Source organism: Gadus macrocephalus, chromosome 3 (genome assembly GCF_031168955.1).
Source record: "Gadus macrocephalus chromosome 3, ASM3116895v1".
Taxonomy (NCBI): domain Eukaryota; kingdom Metazoa; phylum Chordata; class Actinopteri; order Gadiformes; family Gadidae; genus Gadus; species Gadus macrocephalus.
This window is the reverse complement of record NC_082384.1, coordinates 10,138,373-10,158,364: the sequence shown is the minus strand read 5'-3', so window position 1 is coordinate 10,158,364 and position 19,992 is coordinate 10,138,373. Positions and strand designations below refer to the sequence as shown.

Sequence of the window (19,992 nt, the reverse complement as noted above, 5' to 3'; positions counted from 1 at the left end):
AGGTCCACGGCCAGGGGAGGATGTGGACCCAAGGCCTGGTCAATGTGGTGATGACAGACGACAGCAGGTTGGTATAAATAACCCAGGATCAGGCTTTAGCTCTCTGACAAATACCTCTAATAAACCTCCAGGCTTCGGGGCCTATCGCTTCTCCCTTCCACTCAAACGGACCAACTGTTCCGGGCATTGAATGGTTTCGCAAGAGGCTCCATCAGCCGCCGAATCAGCTCGGGGGCCTCAGGATACATCAGACACGCATCCAACAGGATGTCTGCTGGCAATTTTCCGACTATGCGGCAGACATTGACGTATCGCACCGCTGCACGGCCACATAGCAAGCGACCCTGGCGATGAAGTCTGAAGTGTGTTATTGGTCAGATTATCAACAGTCGCCGAAGGAGTTGGCTGTCCCCAATCAGTCCCTATTCCCCGCGCCCCGTACCTACAATATATCCTGCTTCTTCTGGTGCTAAAGGTTCAAAGGGGTCAAGGGTTTAAGGAAGAAAGGTTTCAGAACCCAGCAAAAGTGTTCCCTGAATAGCTCCATGAAGCCACTGCAAAGACATCTTGGCCTCAGTGTTGTGGATCTAAGGCTCTTTGTGAGAGCTAATGGCGTGTAGAAAGTGTACAAACGGCTTGCTTGTTTGTTTTGCCCTCAGCCGGAGCTATTGGATTTGTGCGTGAGGATAAGATGCATTACGCTGGATCAACAGCGCGCACACAGGTTCATTATAAACAGCACGCTTCAAAGTCACCATCAATTATCTAAATGCCACGACGGCTTCCAGAAGCCTGAGTCTTTGAATAATGAGACTTGGACTACGAGGTTCTTCTTATGAATGGAATGCATTTGAATATGATCAGACTTTCCTTCAGCCATGTCTTCTTTTGACAACCCTAGAATGATCTCTGACTAGAATGAGAGCCGACGCCTGGTTTGTTACAAAACATCCGACGCACACACACATGCACATCGCCTAAGCAGCGCATGCTGGTACACGCCATTCATACTACAACAACAACAACAACAACAACAACAAAGAACATCAACAACAACAAGCTAACATTAGCTCGGCTCCCGGCAGGACTTCCACATTGCATGTCCCCCGTTCCAAGGCGTCGGTGTGTATGATGTGCGTCTCGGCGGGACCGCCTCGCACCAGCTGAGAGGAAGCGTTGATGACGACGGCCCACCCTGCGGAGCACGCCATGATCAGCCAGCATGTACCGCAATCAATATCCCCCCACCCAAACAGGCCGCATGTAAACACCCCCACTCCCTCAAACCTATAGAACCCTCTGCAGAATGGGGGACAAACAAACACACACAAACACAAAGACAACATACTTTGTAAGAACTTATTTTTGTTGTGATTTGAAATTGTGATATTGTATTAATTTTGCCTATCTGAAGGAATACCAATATCACCATGGCTACATTTTCGCAAACCAATGCTCGTGAAATTGAATACACTTTCTCTGCAGCGCTGGCACTTTTCTGTATCATGTAGAACAAATTCTGCTTCAATCTGCTTTCTCTATTTCTCGCATTTCCACACCAATCTGAGGATTACTTAGAATGCCACGCAAACACAAAAGGAGCTAAACCTGCAAAGGTCATTAAAAAACAGATCCAAAATCCACATCGGTCCATTTCTAGAACGGGTAGGCCTATTACGACATCTGTCCGACGTGCAGATAAATAAAGCGTTCCAGTTACGCAACTACTTTCCATTAAACAATCAGTGAGTGGTCTTTTCAACCTGGAAAAACTCAATGTGTGACGTGGAATGCGCGGGCACTAGTGGAAATCTCACAGCGGGTAATGTACGGTAAGATAATGTAGTTGATGGTGAGTAGATGGTTGCAACCTGCACAATCCAGGGCAAATACAGAGACAGATCCAAGCTACGACATACCACAAACCAGAAGGTCACGATAGGGCAGAAAGATTGCGGAAGATGCTGGTGCTGTTGGTGCTGCTTCGCCTTCGGTACATCATGGGCAAACTCGCAGTCGCTGCCCAATCTGGAGCAACGATGCACAGAGAAGGGGGATAGGGTTCAGAACGCTTCATTAATATATGGAAGTCATTTGCATGAATGGATATTTTTTGTCCGTGCACAAAGTGCTAAGTAGCATTTTGAAGTGATTAGGTGTTGCTTGTGCATAGAAGCAGCTGTGAGCTTTTTTTTTTTTTATGAGGTGGCCCGGGGGGAACCCTGGGAAATCAGACAATTCTATCAGAAACAAATACACATATATTTTTATATATTTGTAGATATATATATATATACATATGTATATATATATAATAGAGCAAATACATTATATAACTCAGGGTCCTTATTTCTACCACCACAAACACCCCAAAATAACTTTAATATAATATAGATTTCTTTCATATTTTATTAATTCAAATACACTATTCTCTAAACTCTCAAAACTCCCAACGTCATTGGATCAAATCATTTATTTATTGCAAATTAAGCAGTGATTGACAAATCTCTGATCCAATAGCAATTGAATTGAATTGCATTGAAGTGGGGGGACCCAAACCTGTGAGCGGCAACATGGGTTCATCATGGTTTGGGGTTCATCAACCCCTTCCCCCTCCCCCCAGAAAGAATTCATTAGAAAGTTTGACCAGTTGCTTGGAACCAAGTGTTTATTTCTGTTAAATGTAGGTTCGATATGTAGGCCTATACTTATGGCCAAAGCCCATTGCCAGGACTTTTACAGGTCGGCTACCCGCTACTTAATTACACGCTCTGGTGAGATGGACAGATTGACCATCTAAAAGTTTCACCATGCATTTTGAGACTCATAACAGATAACATATCTGGTCTTCAAATAGGGCAATTCGTTTCCCCAATAACTCACACTAATACCAAGGAAAATAAATAAACATCGAAAGCCTAAAAGATTAAAAGAGAATCAAGAAACATTTCCTTAGAAGCTGTCCTCGTAATTTACCCGGTTCACGGCTCTATAGCCAAAGTAAAAATTACAGCTTGGCAACTTCACCGACAGCACAAGAAACTTCCAAGCCGTTAAATAAATAAGCCTTAAATTCCACCGCCAATCATTATGTTAATTTGCTAATGCAGATTAAAAAGTAATTGCTTACAATGTGTACACATAATAACGGGTCTTTGCCGACTGCGGTGGCAGAGATAAGAATAAGCTGTAGAGATGTCCAGTATAGGGCCTCCAACGCTTCATTACACACTTTTATTCGCTGAAAAGGATTTTAGCCAAGCCATCCCCATCGGTAACCTTATCGTCTACCTCCATTTCCTCCAAACTGCCTGATTTCACTTTGCAGACCATGATGCATTGCAGTTTGATTCATATAAGCGTCAACTTGCCTTTTTGGACAGGCAACTGCATTGACGCAATCCCTTTCATTGTACGCTCTCAACAGCCAACCACTTAATTTCTTCGTTTCAACGGTTTCATAAATCTGATGGACATTCTGTAACTATTGGCCTTGGAAATGCACAAGAGAGCATTCTTTTTTGTGGACATTAACCAATATTGAAAGGGTTTCCTTTCAGTGTTGGTCATTGTCTACATAACAAAGGGCTTTCAATCCATTAACTAGACGTTAATGTTTACGAAGGATTTGAACAAAACATAATAGAGACCCCCCCTCCCACCGACAGATCTACCAAAATGCTGTTGAAAGTATTACAGAACAGCACCAAAATCGTTCAGTTAAAATATTTGATGGATGGCTGCGAGAGCGAGAGGGCGAGAGAGAGAGAGAGAGCGAGGGAGAGCGAGAGAGAGAGAATAGATAGTAGGCATTACCATAGCCTGCCTCCCTCGGGTCCTGGGCATACCGCCAGTGGACAGGAAATTCCGACATTACGATTTCACATTTATTTTTGCACATCGAGTCATTGAAAGAGATTCCAATACCGTTAAGATGGAAAATGATTTTATTCCTTCACAACGAGATTAGAACAACATCACAGGGCGAGGGAAAGAAAGCGTTGAGTTGCATAAGCAACCCAAGCCCGACACAGACATGTGTGCGGTAGTTGATCCGTGAGAGGCTGTCTGAAGGCCGTGCGGGCGACCCCACTCGGTGAGCCAACAGGGGTGGGTGGGGGGGGGAGCTGAGAGGGTGGAGTTGGTGGGCGGCGTAGGGTTGGTGGTGGTGGAGCAGAAGGGCAGGGAGCCTTCGCTCACTACCTACAACATCTTCCTCTTCTCAAACTCCTGCGGAGACAACGGAAAAAAATGTAAAGAGAAAGGAAAACACACAAAACGATAGAAAGCACCCGCTGATCTATTCATGGACCAAAAAAAACACACGCTTTTGTTGTGGTTCTGATGTGCTGTTGGGGCCGCGGACATCTCGCAGGGGTCCCGCGTGAAGCCTAGCTAATTGGTTATGCATGAGGGAAGAGGCTGGTGTGTGTGTCACACACACACACACACACACACACACACACACACACACACACACACACACACACACACACACACACACACACACACACACACACACACACACACACACACCACTTTTGGAATAATCACGACCCGCGTCTGTATTAATCGGTGAAGAGGGTTGTCACGTCGACAGCAAAATGTGACAAAATACAACGACAGCCATTATCAATGCAGAGCCATTTACATGCAAAAATGTTTTGTAAATCCACGACATCTAAAAAAAATAAAAAATAAGTTAATAATCGTAAATAATGCCTCTCGTCTAGGTGTTTCATCGCTCGCAGGGAGGAGAAAGAAATGCAAATGCTTATCGGCGCCACGAAAACACACAAGTCATGCTGGCCCAGGCGCCGCAGCCGGAGGACTACTGCCACCCTGAGGTGAGAGGCGGTACGGAGCTCTCTGGACGTTTAATACTGTCCTCACACCACCCAGCCCCAGCCCGAGAGCCGGCAAACGGTGTCGGGAGGGGGGTAGCTGACACGCTTAGTGGAGGAGGAGGAGGAGGAGGAGGAGGAGGAGGAGGAGGAGGAGGAGGAGGAGTATAGTATGAGGAGATAGAGGGAGCCATCATAAAGGGAAAAGTGTGCAGAGAGGTCTGAAATTGGGGAGGGATAATTGCGTGACAGAATTGTACACAATCGAGTAGGAATGGACGGCTTAAAAATGGCCCCCCAAACAAGGTGGACAAAAAAATAAAGCGACACAATGGTGACATACAATCTCCCAACATGTCACCATCCTCTTTCATGTTCATCCTCGACAGAGAAACATCCATCAGGGGGAAAAAGGGAGGCAGAGAAGTTTGAAAGTGCCAAATTCTGTTCCAGCGAAAGGGTAGAATTAAAATCACACATTTTCCTTTCATGGATACCATTAACAAAACACCTGTGTCGGAGTTGGAAGAGCTCCATTGATATAAAGACAAATCGCCTAGTTTCTGCTTGCTTTAACAAGTGACATAATTCATTTTCGGCAGGGTGGGCAATTACGCAGGCCGGAATTTGCCAGACCGGATTGGCAAAAGCGTATTAGCCTGGAACCTCTCTGATGGTTTTTCATTTCCAAGGGGTATAATCAAAGGGTGCAGACCGAAATACCCCTGGACCTCCAACCATTCGGAGCGACGAAACGTCGGACACATCAGTAGCTTAATGAAATGCCTAATCTGCACTCCCTTAAGGTGCACCTCTGAACCCATGGTACCTGCTGGTATCTCCTGGAAATCGGTCTGAATGGGAGTGGGCCGGGTGCATATGCCCGAGCAAATCATAAAACTGGCTGACACATTTGCTGGTTCCCAGGCTACTATAAGGCAGCCACAATGACAGGGGTTTAGAGCCAGTGTGTGGCTGTGATAAGATGACAGTATTAATTAATTTAGGCTAACACATTATTCTAGCACGACACACTCAAGGCTCAGTTGGCCATAGGGAAGAGGGAAACATTTTGAATGCACTCCCAGAGTAGCCAAGTTTTGGGGTCTTTTAAGGCTAAGAAATAAAAGATGATTTTTTTGAGGCTCGCAATGTTTGAGTTCTTTTGACTTTTGCATTTTCCCCGTCCCTGGGAGTCAGCGTGGAACTATTAGTGGAGAGCAGTAATTATGCTATTCAAGAGGAAAAGTACAAACCCCCTTAATAGCACTTTGGAGATTTTGACTTTTTGGAATATATGAATAATATTACTGGCTAAATAAGCGAACCAGGTGGGAAAAGGCTTTCCGTGAGCAGAATCTGTAGAAGCAAGATATACACGATGTTCCACAACATGTATTTTCTTTTCTAGAAAGTCAATGGAATTTGTGGTTAATGTGCTAATCTCTTAAAAGTAATCTCTAGTCTCATGGTGCCAGTAGCCACTCACAGCTTACAGACAGGAGAGAGCGAGATAGGGAAAGAGAGGATGGCGTAGAGTCAACAAGACAGAGAACAAGTTTGACAGCAAGACCCGAAACCTGATGATTATAAAACGGGGGGCGTAACCATGCAGTCAACGCAAATTACAAGTAGCGGTAAAGGCGAGGGACTCATTATGATGGGTAAGGGCTCCCCGGATGTTTGGGCTAGAAAGCGGACCTGAAGAGACCTCATGAGATTGCACACCTCATTTCCGTACACAAAAGTTTGAAACCGGGAGTCATATACCCCCTGTGTGTGTGTGTGTGCGTGTCTAACCCACTTGGACAGTAAACGTGGAGACGTGGCTCTGCATGCCACCAGCCCACAGAGTTAATTAGGGAGGTGAAACGGTGGACGCCAATACCGTGTAAACAGCGAGCCATCACAGCCTGGTGTTTAGAAACATTTGACGGCTAACAAAGCGTGGACCGCCGGAATAACACTCCTCAATAAAAATGGGAGAAACCCAAGTACCACCCACCGTGGACATGCAGAACACATGGGCATGCATAAACGCACGGACGGATGCGTCACTAAGTACGTTAAATATCCCCACCCATCTGTGTGCTAAAGACCACCGTTTAGCCCCTTCTGTAAGAGCCGGTGTCTCCGTAATGGCGGTCAATTAGGTAAATAGAGACGCATGGACACAATGGACTGTAAAATTAACAACCATAAGCTGGCTTTTCCATCATTAAGCAGAGCGGTTATGGATTACACTTTGGTAGGGGAGGGGAAAGGCCCCGGCAGATCTATAGCTGCCTTCTCAGGGGCCGGGTAATGAATGACACCAGTTGACTAATAAGGTCGACACAAACCGACACAAATACATCTGGTGGTCAGACGTGCTTCCCCGGCGTGATGAATGGGACGGCAAGGGGGACAGTAGTGCCTAATGAGCCCCCGGCAGCAGACGCTCATATCTCCCGCCGCCTGCCTGCCCGCCCGCCTGTGGATAATTGCATGTTAAATGTCCGGCGTTAACGCGTTAACCCCTTGTTTATCCCGGGGGGGCTTTCCCACTGATGGGATGTTTGTCACGGTTGCCTAGGAACAGAACGTGGAATAATCCGTTTGTTTTATCTGGGCAACTGCAGATTTTTGAGCTTGTAGGTGAATAAACTGAGTAATCATATACATTTACATTTAGGGCGTTTAGCAGACACTTTTGCCCAAAGCGTACCTGTGTCAGGACTCGAGAGAAACGACAATAAAGTGGAAAGTAAGGAATAAACCAGGATGCGGTCGGCTGTATTGGAGAACAACGGATGACAGGGTTGTGATGTGGCCGGGGCAAGCCCAAGTTAGCTTACTACCACCTAAATGGGGTTAGAAATGATGAGAAATTAGCTACTTCCAATGACATTTTTGTTCTTTCATCTACTTAATCCGCTGAGATTTAAACAAGGTTCAGCGGCGCATTTTGCATCGACCAGAAACATCTGGTCGATAGTTGTATTAAACCATTGTTTTTCTGTTGGGAGTTGGAGCGCATTTATTCAGAACTGTTAAACCATTGGAACGTTATTGACCAATCCGGGTCAAGCATTTAACAATGGTGTGGTGTAATATGCTTATTTAGTAGCCTCTTCCAGTGAGAGTGCTTGACATAATTTTTCATTGCTAAAAACCAAGCCTTCTTCCAATAGAAATGCATCCAAAATGTTCTTGTATATATTGGATATATCCCACTAGTGAGGAAACTTGTGTCAAATGGATGCATGTTAGTGGTCCGGTCAAAAGCTCCCAAGGGGATGAGAAGATAAAGGGACAGAACACAGTCGTGGCTCGGGTGTTTAGGCACCCAGCTGTTATTGGTTCAATCCCCCCCATGTCCACAGTCCGCTCCCTGCTCCTTAATGACACGGCCATCAAAGTCACCGCAGGTCTACTCGGATGAAAGCTTCTGCCTGATGACTAAATAGTGAAGGTCTAAAACTAAAAGCGTGTTCCTTGCAAGGAAATACATACAAATATATAATTCTACACAGGCTACAATCACTCAGGGTTAGGTTGTGTTGGTGCTTTGTTAGTGGTGGAAGGATGGCAGTGGGAACATTTCGATTTATACTGCAGTCAGATTATGCTGCCGTGCGGAGAGGTCTATAGACGCTAAGAACACACACGCACAGGCGTATTAAACTAACCCTGCCCTAAAATAAATGCATTGTGCAATTCAATAACAAAGAACAATATTGCTTCTGTTGTATAGTAGGAAGAGTAAAGAAATCCACGGGGCTCGTTAGGCGTGTAATGTTATTAAGGCCACAATTATTCACTGGAACTTGGCCAATAACAAACATAACATATATGCCCACTTGAATGTTTTCCATTTATCTGTGTTATGAACTATCTGAATATAAATAATCCATTAGCTTTTAGTGCCATCTAGTATTCTATGTTTAACATCATTAGTACCATTAAGCATAGGCTTGTGTACACAAATACACACATTCAGTAACATATCATTAAGGAGAAGGTCGGGGTGAGACCTCGAGTTCAGACCTGTGACATCAAGGAGCTGGTAGGGGTGAGACGGCGAGGGGGCTTTACCTTGAACATGGTGCTTCCTAGCTGGGCGGGGGACATGCTGACGGCGACCCCGGCCGCCTGCAGGGCGGCGATCTTCTCCATGGCTCCACCCTTCCCCCCGGCGATGATGGCGCCGGCGTGACCCATCCTGCGACCAGGGGGCGCGGTCAGCCCTGCGATGAACGACACCACGGGCTTGGCACTGGCACCCTGCAGGGCGGAGGGGAGAGAACCCAGAGAGAGGCAGAGAGACGAGGAGAGACAGACAGACAGAGATACAGCGAGAGAGAGAGAGAGAGAGATACAGTGACAGAGAGAGAGAGATACAGTGACAGAGAGAGAGAGAGATACAGTGACAGAGAGAGAGAGAGAGAGAGATACAGTGACAGAGAGAGAGAGAGAGATACAGGGGGAGAGGGAGACACAAAGACATACAATCTTTAGTTTAAAATGAAATGGCGGATATTCTCAAGGAGGGTTAACCAACAAAACGAGTTTAAGAATCCCTTTCAAGAGAAACGTTATGCAACAGGGATAACAACATGCATGGCCGCATTGTAAGGTTGAAAACATCACAGCCACTAAAGCTGAATTAGCAGAGTGGCGAGGCGACGGGTCAATCAGGCCGTTTAATTGCATAGAACGGGAGGCCAGCCGCTCCGTGGCGTCTCGTCAGGGTGGTGATTAGTCATGTAGCCGCGGGTCGGCCGCACACCTCCCCCGTTAGCCAGCTCCCTGATGGATAGCAACATTCACTACTCTACCGCCTCTCCAAGGTGAGGAGCCAGCCCTCCATCTCCACGAATAACACCACTATCATCATCGTTAGGGAGCTAGCGAGGTGGGCCAACGTCCTGTATTTCATCCTTGTATGATCAAATGGCTTGGAGACGTCACACACACACACAATCGCACAGAAGACACACACACTCGCACAGAAGACACACACACTCGCACAGAAGACACACACACACACACACACACACACACACACACACGTTATCTGATGGTTGACGTGACGTGGTTAACAATGCAAAGAACGGCGCTGAACGCTCTGGTTCAAGCACTCCTTTGCGGCTTTTAGTTAAGATTAGTGCTTTAAAATGTATACACGCACACCAAGATCTGTCAAAGACAATTGACACTGGCAAGCAGTTTGTCTGCAGAGACGTCACAAAAGGTCCTGGTCCCCATTTGGTCTGGTATGAGGTGGGACTAGGGGTGTAGTGAGGTGCTGGTCCCCCTTCGGTAGAATGAAGTGGGACTAAGGGGGTGGTGTGAATCACTTAAGCGATTGATTGATGGTCAAAGTTAGATTTGATTCATTCACTAATTGATAATAGACTCATCGTTACTAGTGACAGTTGTTTTATCTGCGTCTTCATATCTCTGTCTTTTGTTTTGTCCAAGGACTTTGTGAACTGGTCCATGTTCTTGGTATCAATTAAGCTGCATAACATTTTATTTTTGGCATAAATCATTTGTAATTGAAAATAAAAAAGTGAAAAACGTCCTGTTCCATTCCTCATTCCATAATTACCAGGCAGTCTCAAATGTACTCACCTGTCCTGTTGTGAATAAGTCTTCCTCTATTGGAGGATAATTGAACAAACTACATTTTAAACAACTGTATCCCTGGATAATTAGACTACATGTTAAAGTACACCAGGCACTGTTAAATCACTGGTAAATCATCAACTACAGGGGCTGGACCACAAGATCTGGGGAAGGCGTTGAATGCTATAGTGCTTCAGGGTGACACTTTCTCTTTGCCTAACATTAAGATGAGGCAATTGAAAGACCCCTAATCCTATGATAGAAGGCAAAGACTTTGGCAAAATGACCCAGCATTTCTACACAAAGCCCATCAGAGACCTCACAATATTTAACATGCAGGCTGTTTCTGCAGTTCCCCATTTAATTGAATCAAACAAAGGTATGGTGCACGTACAGAGTCTGCACCTCAAGTCGAGAGACTGAAACAGGGGAGGGGGTAGTAAATCTTCGCTGTAGAATAGACACTAAATGTTCCAAGAGACTCCCAAAAGGCATGGCTACGACGTAGGGATGTTTGACGTTGCGTCTTCGTTAGTCTCCGGGAGAGGCTGAGAAACACTTTGGACGTGTGTGAAGTTCAGCTCAATCACGAGTTCACAAACTCTCCTTTGCGGCGAGATGATTTGGAAGCGTTAAACCCTTGTGGACACTAGCAACAGACCCAGTACTTCAGCTTTTACATGAGCTATTGTCCACAAAACAACACTGCATCATTTCCAACGAGCAACAAGATGGATGCCTGTGAGTCTCAGAGGCGTTTGGGCACATAGCAGGAAGGGTAGGAATGTCCTTTCCTGCTACGAGTTTAATTAGTCTAATGTTGCATGACACCATCCGATCAAGCTTGGATCAGGCCACAGTCTTTCAGGGGTTGGTGATGCACTCGGCTCATAAAGAGCAAAGGACTTGTCTAGTTAATGCGGTGCCCCGTCGCATTACTCCGTTCATCAGCTCCAATGTGACGTCTGGGACACAGAACCGCGATTGTCTCACGATGGTCATGATGTGTGTGGAGCCAAGTGTGGAGACAGGGTAAGGGAGGTAAGTGGTAATGTCTTGCTCATCGGGTGGACATTGCCAGGGGCTTGGCTCCAACTGGGGCCCGCCCATGCTTAAAATGCATGCACTCTGAACCCTTTCCATAAAAAGGGTCCACCGTTGGCATACAGTTATTAAAGTGTCCGTGTGAGTTGTCACTGATTAATAATCCTATCGGTGGTGTAATGGTTTTTCAAGGTTTCACACTGCCCTTGGAATGTCGTTTGGGAAAGACTTCTGACTTTTTTTTATGCATTTTCGACTTGAGACAGTTTCAAAAGGTTTGAAAGGGGTGCGGGTAATTTGATAAATCACTTGATAAAAACACACTGCCCTGACCGTTTCATCAAGACATACTTCTGTGTACTAGTCACTGCAGAAAGTACCCTTCCTGATTTATCCAAACCATTAGCCAACATTAGCATTCCAAAAGTCCTCAGAGAGAACACACCTCTATTTGATGTGATCACTTTCTTGGATCCTTGACTGAAAACTACTTCAGCAGAGTTCAACTTAACACCGGTTTGAAGCAGATCCAAGTAAACCACAGGTCTTCGTTTCCCCTCCCTTTTCTCAGTAAACACCATCTCAAAACAAGGCAAACTAAATAAAGTGTTTGCATGCAGCTCTCCGCAGCCGACTCTCGGGTGAAGAGCTATGCTCTGCCCTACGTGACTCCTCTCAGCCTGCTCAAGCGAGGGAGTGTCTCGTCGTAGCGACCCGTGGTTGTCAACACCGCGGCTGATTGGCTGGGGGTGTTTGCCCTGCTTACGATGAACGATTGGGAGGAAGTTATTCTCCTGAGACGCCACAGGGTAAGATTTGCATGCATTAGAGCGGCTAGGAGCGAATCAAATCCATTTATAAGCTCCAGAGCACTGTGAACACACATTTGCTCACCGGCACGCTTGCGCACACGCAATGTCTGAGGATCAAATAAATACACACATATGGGCCAAATTTGTGTGAAGCACAGCTGATGTGCAAATGTTGTCTTACAGTGGACTTACAGGACGACAGAAGGAACGATTAAAGGGTTAAGGGGAAAGAAGGTGATGACTTCTCTTTTGTGTGCAATTTTCTGTACATATAAGAGCAGCTTGCAGTCTAGCTGGCCTGCTAGAATACGTCCAGTTCTAGCGGTTTGAATCCCGCCGGAGCTGTCCGTGCGAATGTATGCACTTATGTTTTTGCAATGACGCTAAGCCTGCACGATTCGGGGAAAAATATGAATCTCTATTTTGATATCACGATTCTCTGCAACGATTTTTTCTCACAAAATGTAATTTTTATTGCACACAAGAACCGTAACCAAAAAAAAAATGCCAGTACCAAACATCTTTTTTTGGCACCTCTGGCACATTATGTTTCATATGGCCCTTTATAACTGATTAAAGTGCAGCATCAAAAACGGAAGGATTTATTTTATACATATAGCAGCCGATTGTCTTTAATTGCCTGAACCAACTCTACACACCTGTAAATTAAGGCTTTTTTTTTTTCATGAAAAAAAGAAAATCTAATTTATTCAAAAATGTAATCCACAGAGGTGTGAATCGAGATCGCGATTTTATAACGATTTATCGTGCAGGCCTAAATGATGCTTTGAATTAAAGTGTCCAGACTGTGCAAGCCTAGGATTTACTCACTAGCACCGCAGGTACCGACAGATCACTCAATGGCCAATTCCCTTTCTTGCAACACGACATGATAGTCTAGTAATGAAGGCAAAAGGCTTGGGTTTGACCCAAATCTACAACATAACCTCTAGGCAGCCCTCAGCAAGCTTACCTATTCTCTACCTGCTGATTAATTACGTCTTGATACCTCGGTAGTCGGTAAGGATAAAAGTGCAGTTAAATCAAAGAAATAAACATGTCTGAGTGTTTGGGGACAGTCTGGCCCTAGAGAACAGCCCGATTCAGGGGAGGGTTCCAAACGAGGCCATGCAGAATAAAAGCCGCCATCTTGGTGCTTTCCAATCATTGTAATAAAAACAACATATCGTTATCGACATATTGGACGGGACTTCAGATCCCACGATTGAAACCCTCTGAAGGAGGCTTTCCGGTCATGCGTCGAGCGTTCCTTACAGAGTTGTGCTGCTTGAGGTAATCGGCGGCCTTCTCCTCGGCGTCACCCCCGATCTCCCCGATGAGGATGATGCCCTCGGTCTTTGGGTCCCGCAGGAATACCTCCAGACAGTCGATGAAGTCCGTACCGTTGAACGGATCGCCTCCGATACCTGGAGGAAGACGAGGATGAGGAAGACGATGAGGATGAGAGGGAGGCCCAACTGAACTCCTCTTGGCTCCATCATACCCAGGTGAAGGTATGGATCTAAGTAAGTTCAAATAGCCCTTGAATCAAAGCTGGTCTCAAAGGGCATCAGCAGTCACATAATATGACCCCAGCCTAACCCTACGCCCTCTAAATAGAAACGAGAAACTCCCTGAATCATCAAGGAGAAACCGTAAGAAGAAATTTCGAAATAGGGATCCCTCCTTCCTGGGACGGTTAGAAGGGACACCTGGGATCGCCATAGGGTATGCCACAGCATGACAAGCGTAACAGTTGAAGTAAAATAAAGTTAGCAAATGTATATGTGGTTGTGTGGAGGTGCTGGTTAGAGAGGAGGCTGGTAGCCACCAGGTTGGATGGTCAGGGAAGGGTTGATCAGCGTCATCCGTGTGTGGATACTTACCGATGCAGAGGGACTGGCCCAGGCCAACCTGTGTGGTTTGGTGCACTGCTTCATACGTCAGTGTGCCGGACCTGGACACGATGCCTGAAGGGCAGACGCAACAAAGAAAAACAATTTTGGATAGAATTGTGATAGCATCGCACGTGATACGAGACAACATAATGGGCTGGTTTTGAATGTTTGACCTTGTTACTTTAATATTGTAATAAAAACATTGAGCCTCCACATTGGTTTTGCAGGGAAGAGTTTCATGGTCTTTATTTTATTCCATTTAATTCTCAAACGCATTTGGCCCATGGGGACTGGATGACTCAAGCGTTGATCACACTCTCTGTTGGAGTGTCCTAGGAAATGCTGCAGGTTCAATCATCGGAACAAACTCATTTTTTGAATTATTTTGGACCTCCATTTCTTGGGCTTTTACAACCCAGGTTCTTTTGAGCCCAAAAAAGGGCATAAGTCATGTAAGAGCATATGATCCTGAATAGAAATTGATGGTTCTTTTCACCTGACGGGTTTCCAAATCAGGGAACCACTTGTTCAGGTCTGAACAAGGTTTAGTTTACAATAAGATTATTGTGGTATACTTTTAAGTACAGAGCTGGCTCAGTTCCAGACACCAAAGGCAGGGACATTTCACGTTTCATTCTTTGATTGAAACCGAAAAAAGGTTTTGAAATTCATACCAATTCTTCCTTTCTTGTGGATGTGTCCTGGCATGATGCCAATCTTGCATTCTCCAGGCTGCATATAAGAACAGGAATTATGTTTTACTTCAATGTTCATGGCAAATCGGTGGGAAAACATTTCCCCAATTGGTAGCAAGAACCCCCACATGTCGGAGACCAAGCGATATTGACCTCCTGTGGAATCACTTCCGGATTAAAAGAAAACATCAATTATAAAACTATCAACTTTAATAATGACGGCTCAATGCAGTTGAACCTGCGTCGACACATTATCTTCCCCCATATTACATTTACTCTGCATTCATAACTAAATACACACACACACACACACACACACGTTGTCCTCACATTGATGACCCCGGGACAGTTGGGTCCGATTAGCCGGGTGGTGCCCTGGCGCATCAGCCGGTGTTTGACGCGCACCATGTCCTGCTGGGGGATGCCCTCCGTGATGCACACCACCAGGGGCATCTCCGCATCGATGGCCTCGATGATGGCGGCCGCCGCGAAGGGGGGAGGGACGTAGATCACGGTGGCGTGGGCCCCAGTGCCCTCCCTCGCCTAGAGAGGTGGGGGTCCGGTTTCAAAAGGTGGAAAGGGTGCAACGGAGAGAGATGCAGAAATTAGACAGAGACACTACTGTACTGTTCACCAGTAGATAGATAGAGAAGTAGAGAAAGAAGCAGAGACATAGTGAGAGATGTAGAGTGATAGAGATGTATAGAGGGATGTTTAGATGTAGAGAGAGATGTAGAGTGATAGAGATGTATAGAGAGTGATGTTGAGAGCTGTAGAGAGAGAGATGAAGACATCGAGAGAGCACTGTAGACTGACAGAGAGACAAGGTGTGTAGTTAGGAAATAGTGACACCTAATGGTCTCCTCGTAATAAACCATCCTCCACAATGTCCTGGCCCTTCAGGGGCCATTTGTTCGGATAACATCGTCCAGGATGCATTTCAACCATTCTCTGAAAGTCTTCCAGAGCACTGTGACTCAAAGACTGGGGACCTTCACGGCGACTCACCTCCTTGACTGAGTTGAAGACGGGTAGGCCCAGATGGGACTTGCCACCCTTGCCTGGGGAGACTCCGCCCACCAGCTGGGAGCCATAGTCCAGAGACTGCTGGCTGTGGAACGTACCCTGGACAGCAGACAGAGGAGGGTCAACTAGGGATGGACATTGAAAGGATTGAACCACGACGCTAAAGCACAATATTTAATGTTAAGGAGACACCCTGGAGTGGTTTAGGATGCTTATTCCAGTTACCAGTAACCAACCGGATTGTAAAACGATTAACTTGATTACATCATGATGAATGCATCTATAACAACTATAAATCCCGTACCCATCAGTCAAGTGATCATTATCGGCATCTATTGGAGGGGGGGGGGGGGGGGGGGGGGGGGGGGGGGGGAGGGGGGGGGGAATTGTACTTACATAGGTATCAAATATCAAAATATTGAAGCAAGCAATCTAAAAACTGCTTGGGGTGCAAACAAAAGCCCAAGAAGGTATGAAAATGAAGTGTTACAAACTTAAATCCCCTTTAAGTGTGTTAATAGTTACCGTGCCCCCAATAAAAACAAAAACTGGAGATTCAGGATGCCAAGATACAAAACTGAAATATAGAAGCTGCTGATTAGAAAGTTTTTGTATTTGAAAATATAGCTGGAAAGTTCAGGAGAAATGGATGCACCAAAGATTTGGGAAATAAATGTGAATGATATGATCTTAATCTGTTGTGGGCCATAACAGGAAGAAGAAAACGTCAACATTTTTTATTATATTTTCTATAATGATAATTGCCAACGTCAGAATGAACAGCAAACTGCGAATAAGACTGTGGTCCGCACCGTTGGTGGTGTTTTATAATTTCTGAGCAGATTTGTGTGCCCTGGCTTATCGCCAAACACTATCCTCTAATGACAAAATATATATCAATATAAATTAAGAAGACTTCTGCTTAAGAAGTCAGAGACAAATTAGTCTGAACTTGAACAGAACAGCTTAAATTATTTTCATCCTTGTATCACTCCACAAGTTCATAAGAACTATATTTAATGACATAATAAAGACAACAAGGTGCAATTTGGCTCTCTAACAGATTTTTAACTGCTAGGTATCTCTCGAGGCTCTGCGACACTATTGCCAGCCTCTCAGATCATACCTTTGAGCAGTTCAGAGTCTTCAGACTATACAATCAATCGCCTACGGCAGCTGTCTACGATATGCCTCCCAGCTACACTTGTCTTTAGTTCCAAAAACCTGGAAAATCAGGCATGTATCGTGTAGTGTGAATACTTATTTACCAAGTACTGTTAGCATAGCATGAAACCTTCCATCGACTGTTAAGCCCACCGTATGGACAAAAACGGGATATAAAGGGCTGAGCGATATGGCAAAAAAATATTTAATATTGGTTTTTCAGTTTATCTAGCTACTTGTACCATTAAGTTACTTAACTGTACAACCAATCTACTTTACTTTTTTGAAGAAATATATGACGAGGTAAAAATAATAAAGAAAAAAAAGAATAATTTTGAGCATTGGATTCAAAAGATGACTTACACAACAGTAAATTGTGAACAAAATATAATTTGGAGCTGAGAGGAGGGGGTGTTCCCTGTGGAAACAAACCACCGCAACTTTGTAATCTTTTTTAGTACTGTTGCTGTGTATATAAACATTATAATGACCTTTGTTTTATATGAAATGGCGCTATACCATAAGTACACATTTCCCTCACTCAATCGGAGAAACAAACTCAAATAAATATTTTATTTCATTGGTGAAGGGTAAAACCTGCACATGCCTTTTACCTACGATCAATACATTATCATTTGAGAATAAGAGCTAGTGTCTCCAAGGACAGGTCGGTTCCAGAGCATTAACAAGCTAGATGTGGAAGGAAGTGAAAGAAAGACAGGGTTCCCTTGTCAAAGGGAGCCAATAGAAGGCAATAACAACACGAGGACAGTTGTTTCTGAGGTGTGGCGATCTGGTGAGTCGACCTACCTGCTTGCCTGTGAAGCCCTGGCAGATCACCTTGGTGTCTTTACTGATGTAAAGGTTCTGTCTGGAGGCAGTATAGCAGCTTCTGACACCGCTCTGCTGCACTGGGGTATCCCCACACAAAAAAATATTTAGTCAACATGCAGACACCTTTTTCCAACACATCTGTATTGTTTTCAGATATTCGACATTAATGAGCAGGAAGGCTTTTGGGCAACTAGCTCAAGGATGCCTTCAGTAAAATGGGATTAAACCCAGTAGAACCTTTATGGCAGGGAGTCAAAGCCACTTAGTACCATGGATCTCTATAGCTATTCTACAATATTAGTGAATATATAAACATTGATATTGTTTTAACAAGCAAATCAACAGATCTATTGATTGAAAGCATTGTCAAACGTAATAAACCATCAACATATCTGATGAGTATTTAACTAAATGGGCCATTAGAAACAAATGCAGTGGCCATGACCTTCAAGCTAAGCTGACAGGTTACTGGAGACGCTACAAACTTGTCTGTGAAAAGTCCATGCACTTCCATTTTGTTGAATTAATGTGGGTAATTATAGCTTTACTTTAACTGGGATATTCTAGTATTAACCAACCAAATGTTCATCGGTTTGTTATTGCAACACCCAAGTTCCTCCCGCGGGGATTAAATAATTGCTATCTGATCTGGTCTATGGACCTGTGATAATGTATATGGATGACATTCATCATGTGACCTTTATCATGTTCTTCCATATCTCCTAACATAAAAGCCCCTCTGTAGAGTAAAACACAGGGGTCCTAGAATGGTAGGTAATTCGAGTCCTTCACGAGTCAGGATTTAACTTCAAGAATGTCCTCACACACCCTACCCGAAGACGACTTGGCCTCCTGCTGACAGTGCTTGGCTTTTACCGTGCCTATTTGTTGTTTTGTATTTTTGTTATTTCACGGTCTGGTTGGAAGTGTTACCAAAATCAGGCAATCATTAGTTGTAATGCATTAATGTAAGTAAAGCCTAAATAAACATTAATACAGAAAAAAAAAAGGGGGGGATAGTTCTTACATTGGTGTTGACCCATATAGGCGGCTGTTCACAGTTTAATTGTCCGTCAGTTTTCATGACTCAATAGATTCACAAAATGTATTGCGCAATTGATTTTTAATGTAACAGTCTTTCCGTGACTTGAGTGTATATGATGTGCTGAATGACAGTATAGGGATAGGCAGGGGTCATCTGGGCCTTGGCCTTGAATGGACTTTGGCCTCAGTTTTATTGCAGCCTAAGAGAGGTCCACGAGCTCCCTAACTGAACATTGAACATTGGACAATTGAGAAAGTCTAAATAGTTATCATGCAAGCATTCAGTTTGCCTGTGATTGACAACTGATGGTGAAACATCTCAGAATGCACAAGCCCAATAATACTTGACAGTTGCCAAATGTGATTTAACAGACATTGTCACTAGCAATATTATCAAACTTAAACCGTGCAAACCGAGTTTATTGTAAAGTAAATGCGATGTTTAAGTTCAACAAGGAGTGAGTTGCACGGTATTTGATTTCAACAGGTTACAACAGTATAATAAACACATTAACCATGCTAAATCGCCTATTTGATGATATTGACAAGCTAAAGCAATGCTAGCCATGCTAGCCATGTCAAGCTTCATAATGTGGTCATTGCCTCGATGAACGGATTGAAGAAACAGCATGCAGAACAGAGCACAGCACACACGAACAGGCGCCAACCTGACACATCGTGTAGTTAGATTGCCACTGTAATAAGTTGTAATACTTACAGAGCAGCCTGGAGAACAACCTACAGTGCGACATCTTCGGTCATTCACCAATGACACGGGAGGCTCTGGACCCTGGCACAACGATTTAGTTGTCTAAAATTGTGCCGAATGATTTATATTCAAAGACTGCTGGAAAAATATATAAATGGTCGTTGAATATTTATGTATGTGTTTATGTAATTTTTTTGTTATCAAAATAAGGTAGACCAGTAGGTAGACCAGCGAGGTTTTAAGGCAAATATTAGCCGACTATTATTCGTATGACTGCTGGGTAATGTAGTTCCAACGGTTAAACGTGAA

The 19,992-nt window shown here is 44.5% G+C and overlaps 1 protein-coding gene and 1 long non-coding RNA gene across 2 annotated transcripts; both read right to left on the bottom strand.

Moving 5' to 3' along the window:
* Nucleotides 1-708: 708 nt before the first annotated feature.
* Nucleotides 709-2,106, bottom strand: LOC132453678 (uncharacterized). The gene is made up of 2 exons (XR_009524769.1): nucleotides 1,920-2,106; nucleotides 709-1,195 (listed from the first exon to the last, which is right to left on the bottom strand). It is a non-coding gene; the product is annotated as an uncharacterized LOC132453678 (long non-coding RNA).
* A 1,823-nt stretch (nucleotides 2,107-3,929) lies between these two features.
* Nucleotides 3,930-19,847, bottom strand: suclg1 (succinate-CoA ligase GDP/ADP-forming subunit alph). The gene is made up of 9 exons (XM_060047220.1): nucleotides 19,693-19,847; nucleotides 17,907-18,007; nucleotides 15,915-16,031; nucleotides 15,237-15,449; nucleotides 14,886-14,943; nucleotides 14,200-14,283; nucleotides 13,589-13,740; nucleotides 8,922-9,110; nucleotides 3,930-4,230 (listed from the first exon to the last, which is right to left on the bottom strand). Exons 1-9 carry the CDS (start codon nucleotides 19,724-19,726, stop codon nucleotides 4,204-4,206), a joined length of 975 nt encoding a protein of 324 aa, XP_059903203.1. The 5' UTR covers nucleotides 19,727-19,847; the 3' UTR covers nucleotides 3,930-4,203.
* Between the last annotated feature and the right edge of the window lie 145 nt (nucleotides 19,848-19,992).

Coding starts and splice junctions, on each gene's coding strand:
- suclg1 (XM_060047220.1), bottom strand. CDS start 19,726: ATGTCGCACTGTAGGTTGTTCTCCAGGCTGCTCT. Junction 18,008..19,692: donor GTTGTTCTCCAGGCTGCTCT/GTAAGTATTACA, acceptor GGGATACCCCAG/TGCAGCAGAGCGGTGTCAGA. Junction 14,284..14,885: donor CCACAAGAAAGGAAGAATTG/GTATGAATTTCA, acceptor TCTGCCCTTCAG/GCATCGTGTCCAGGTCCGGC.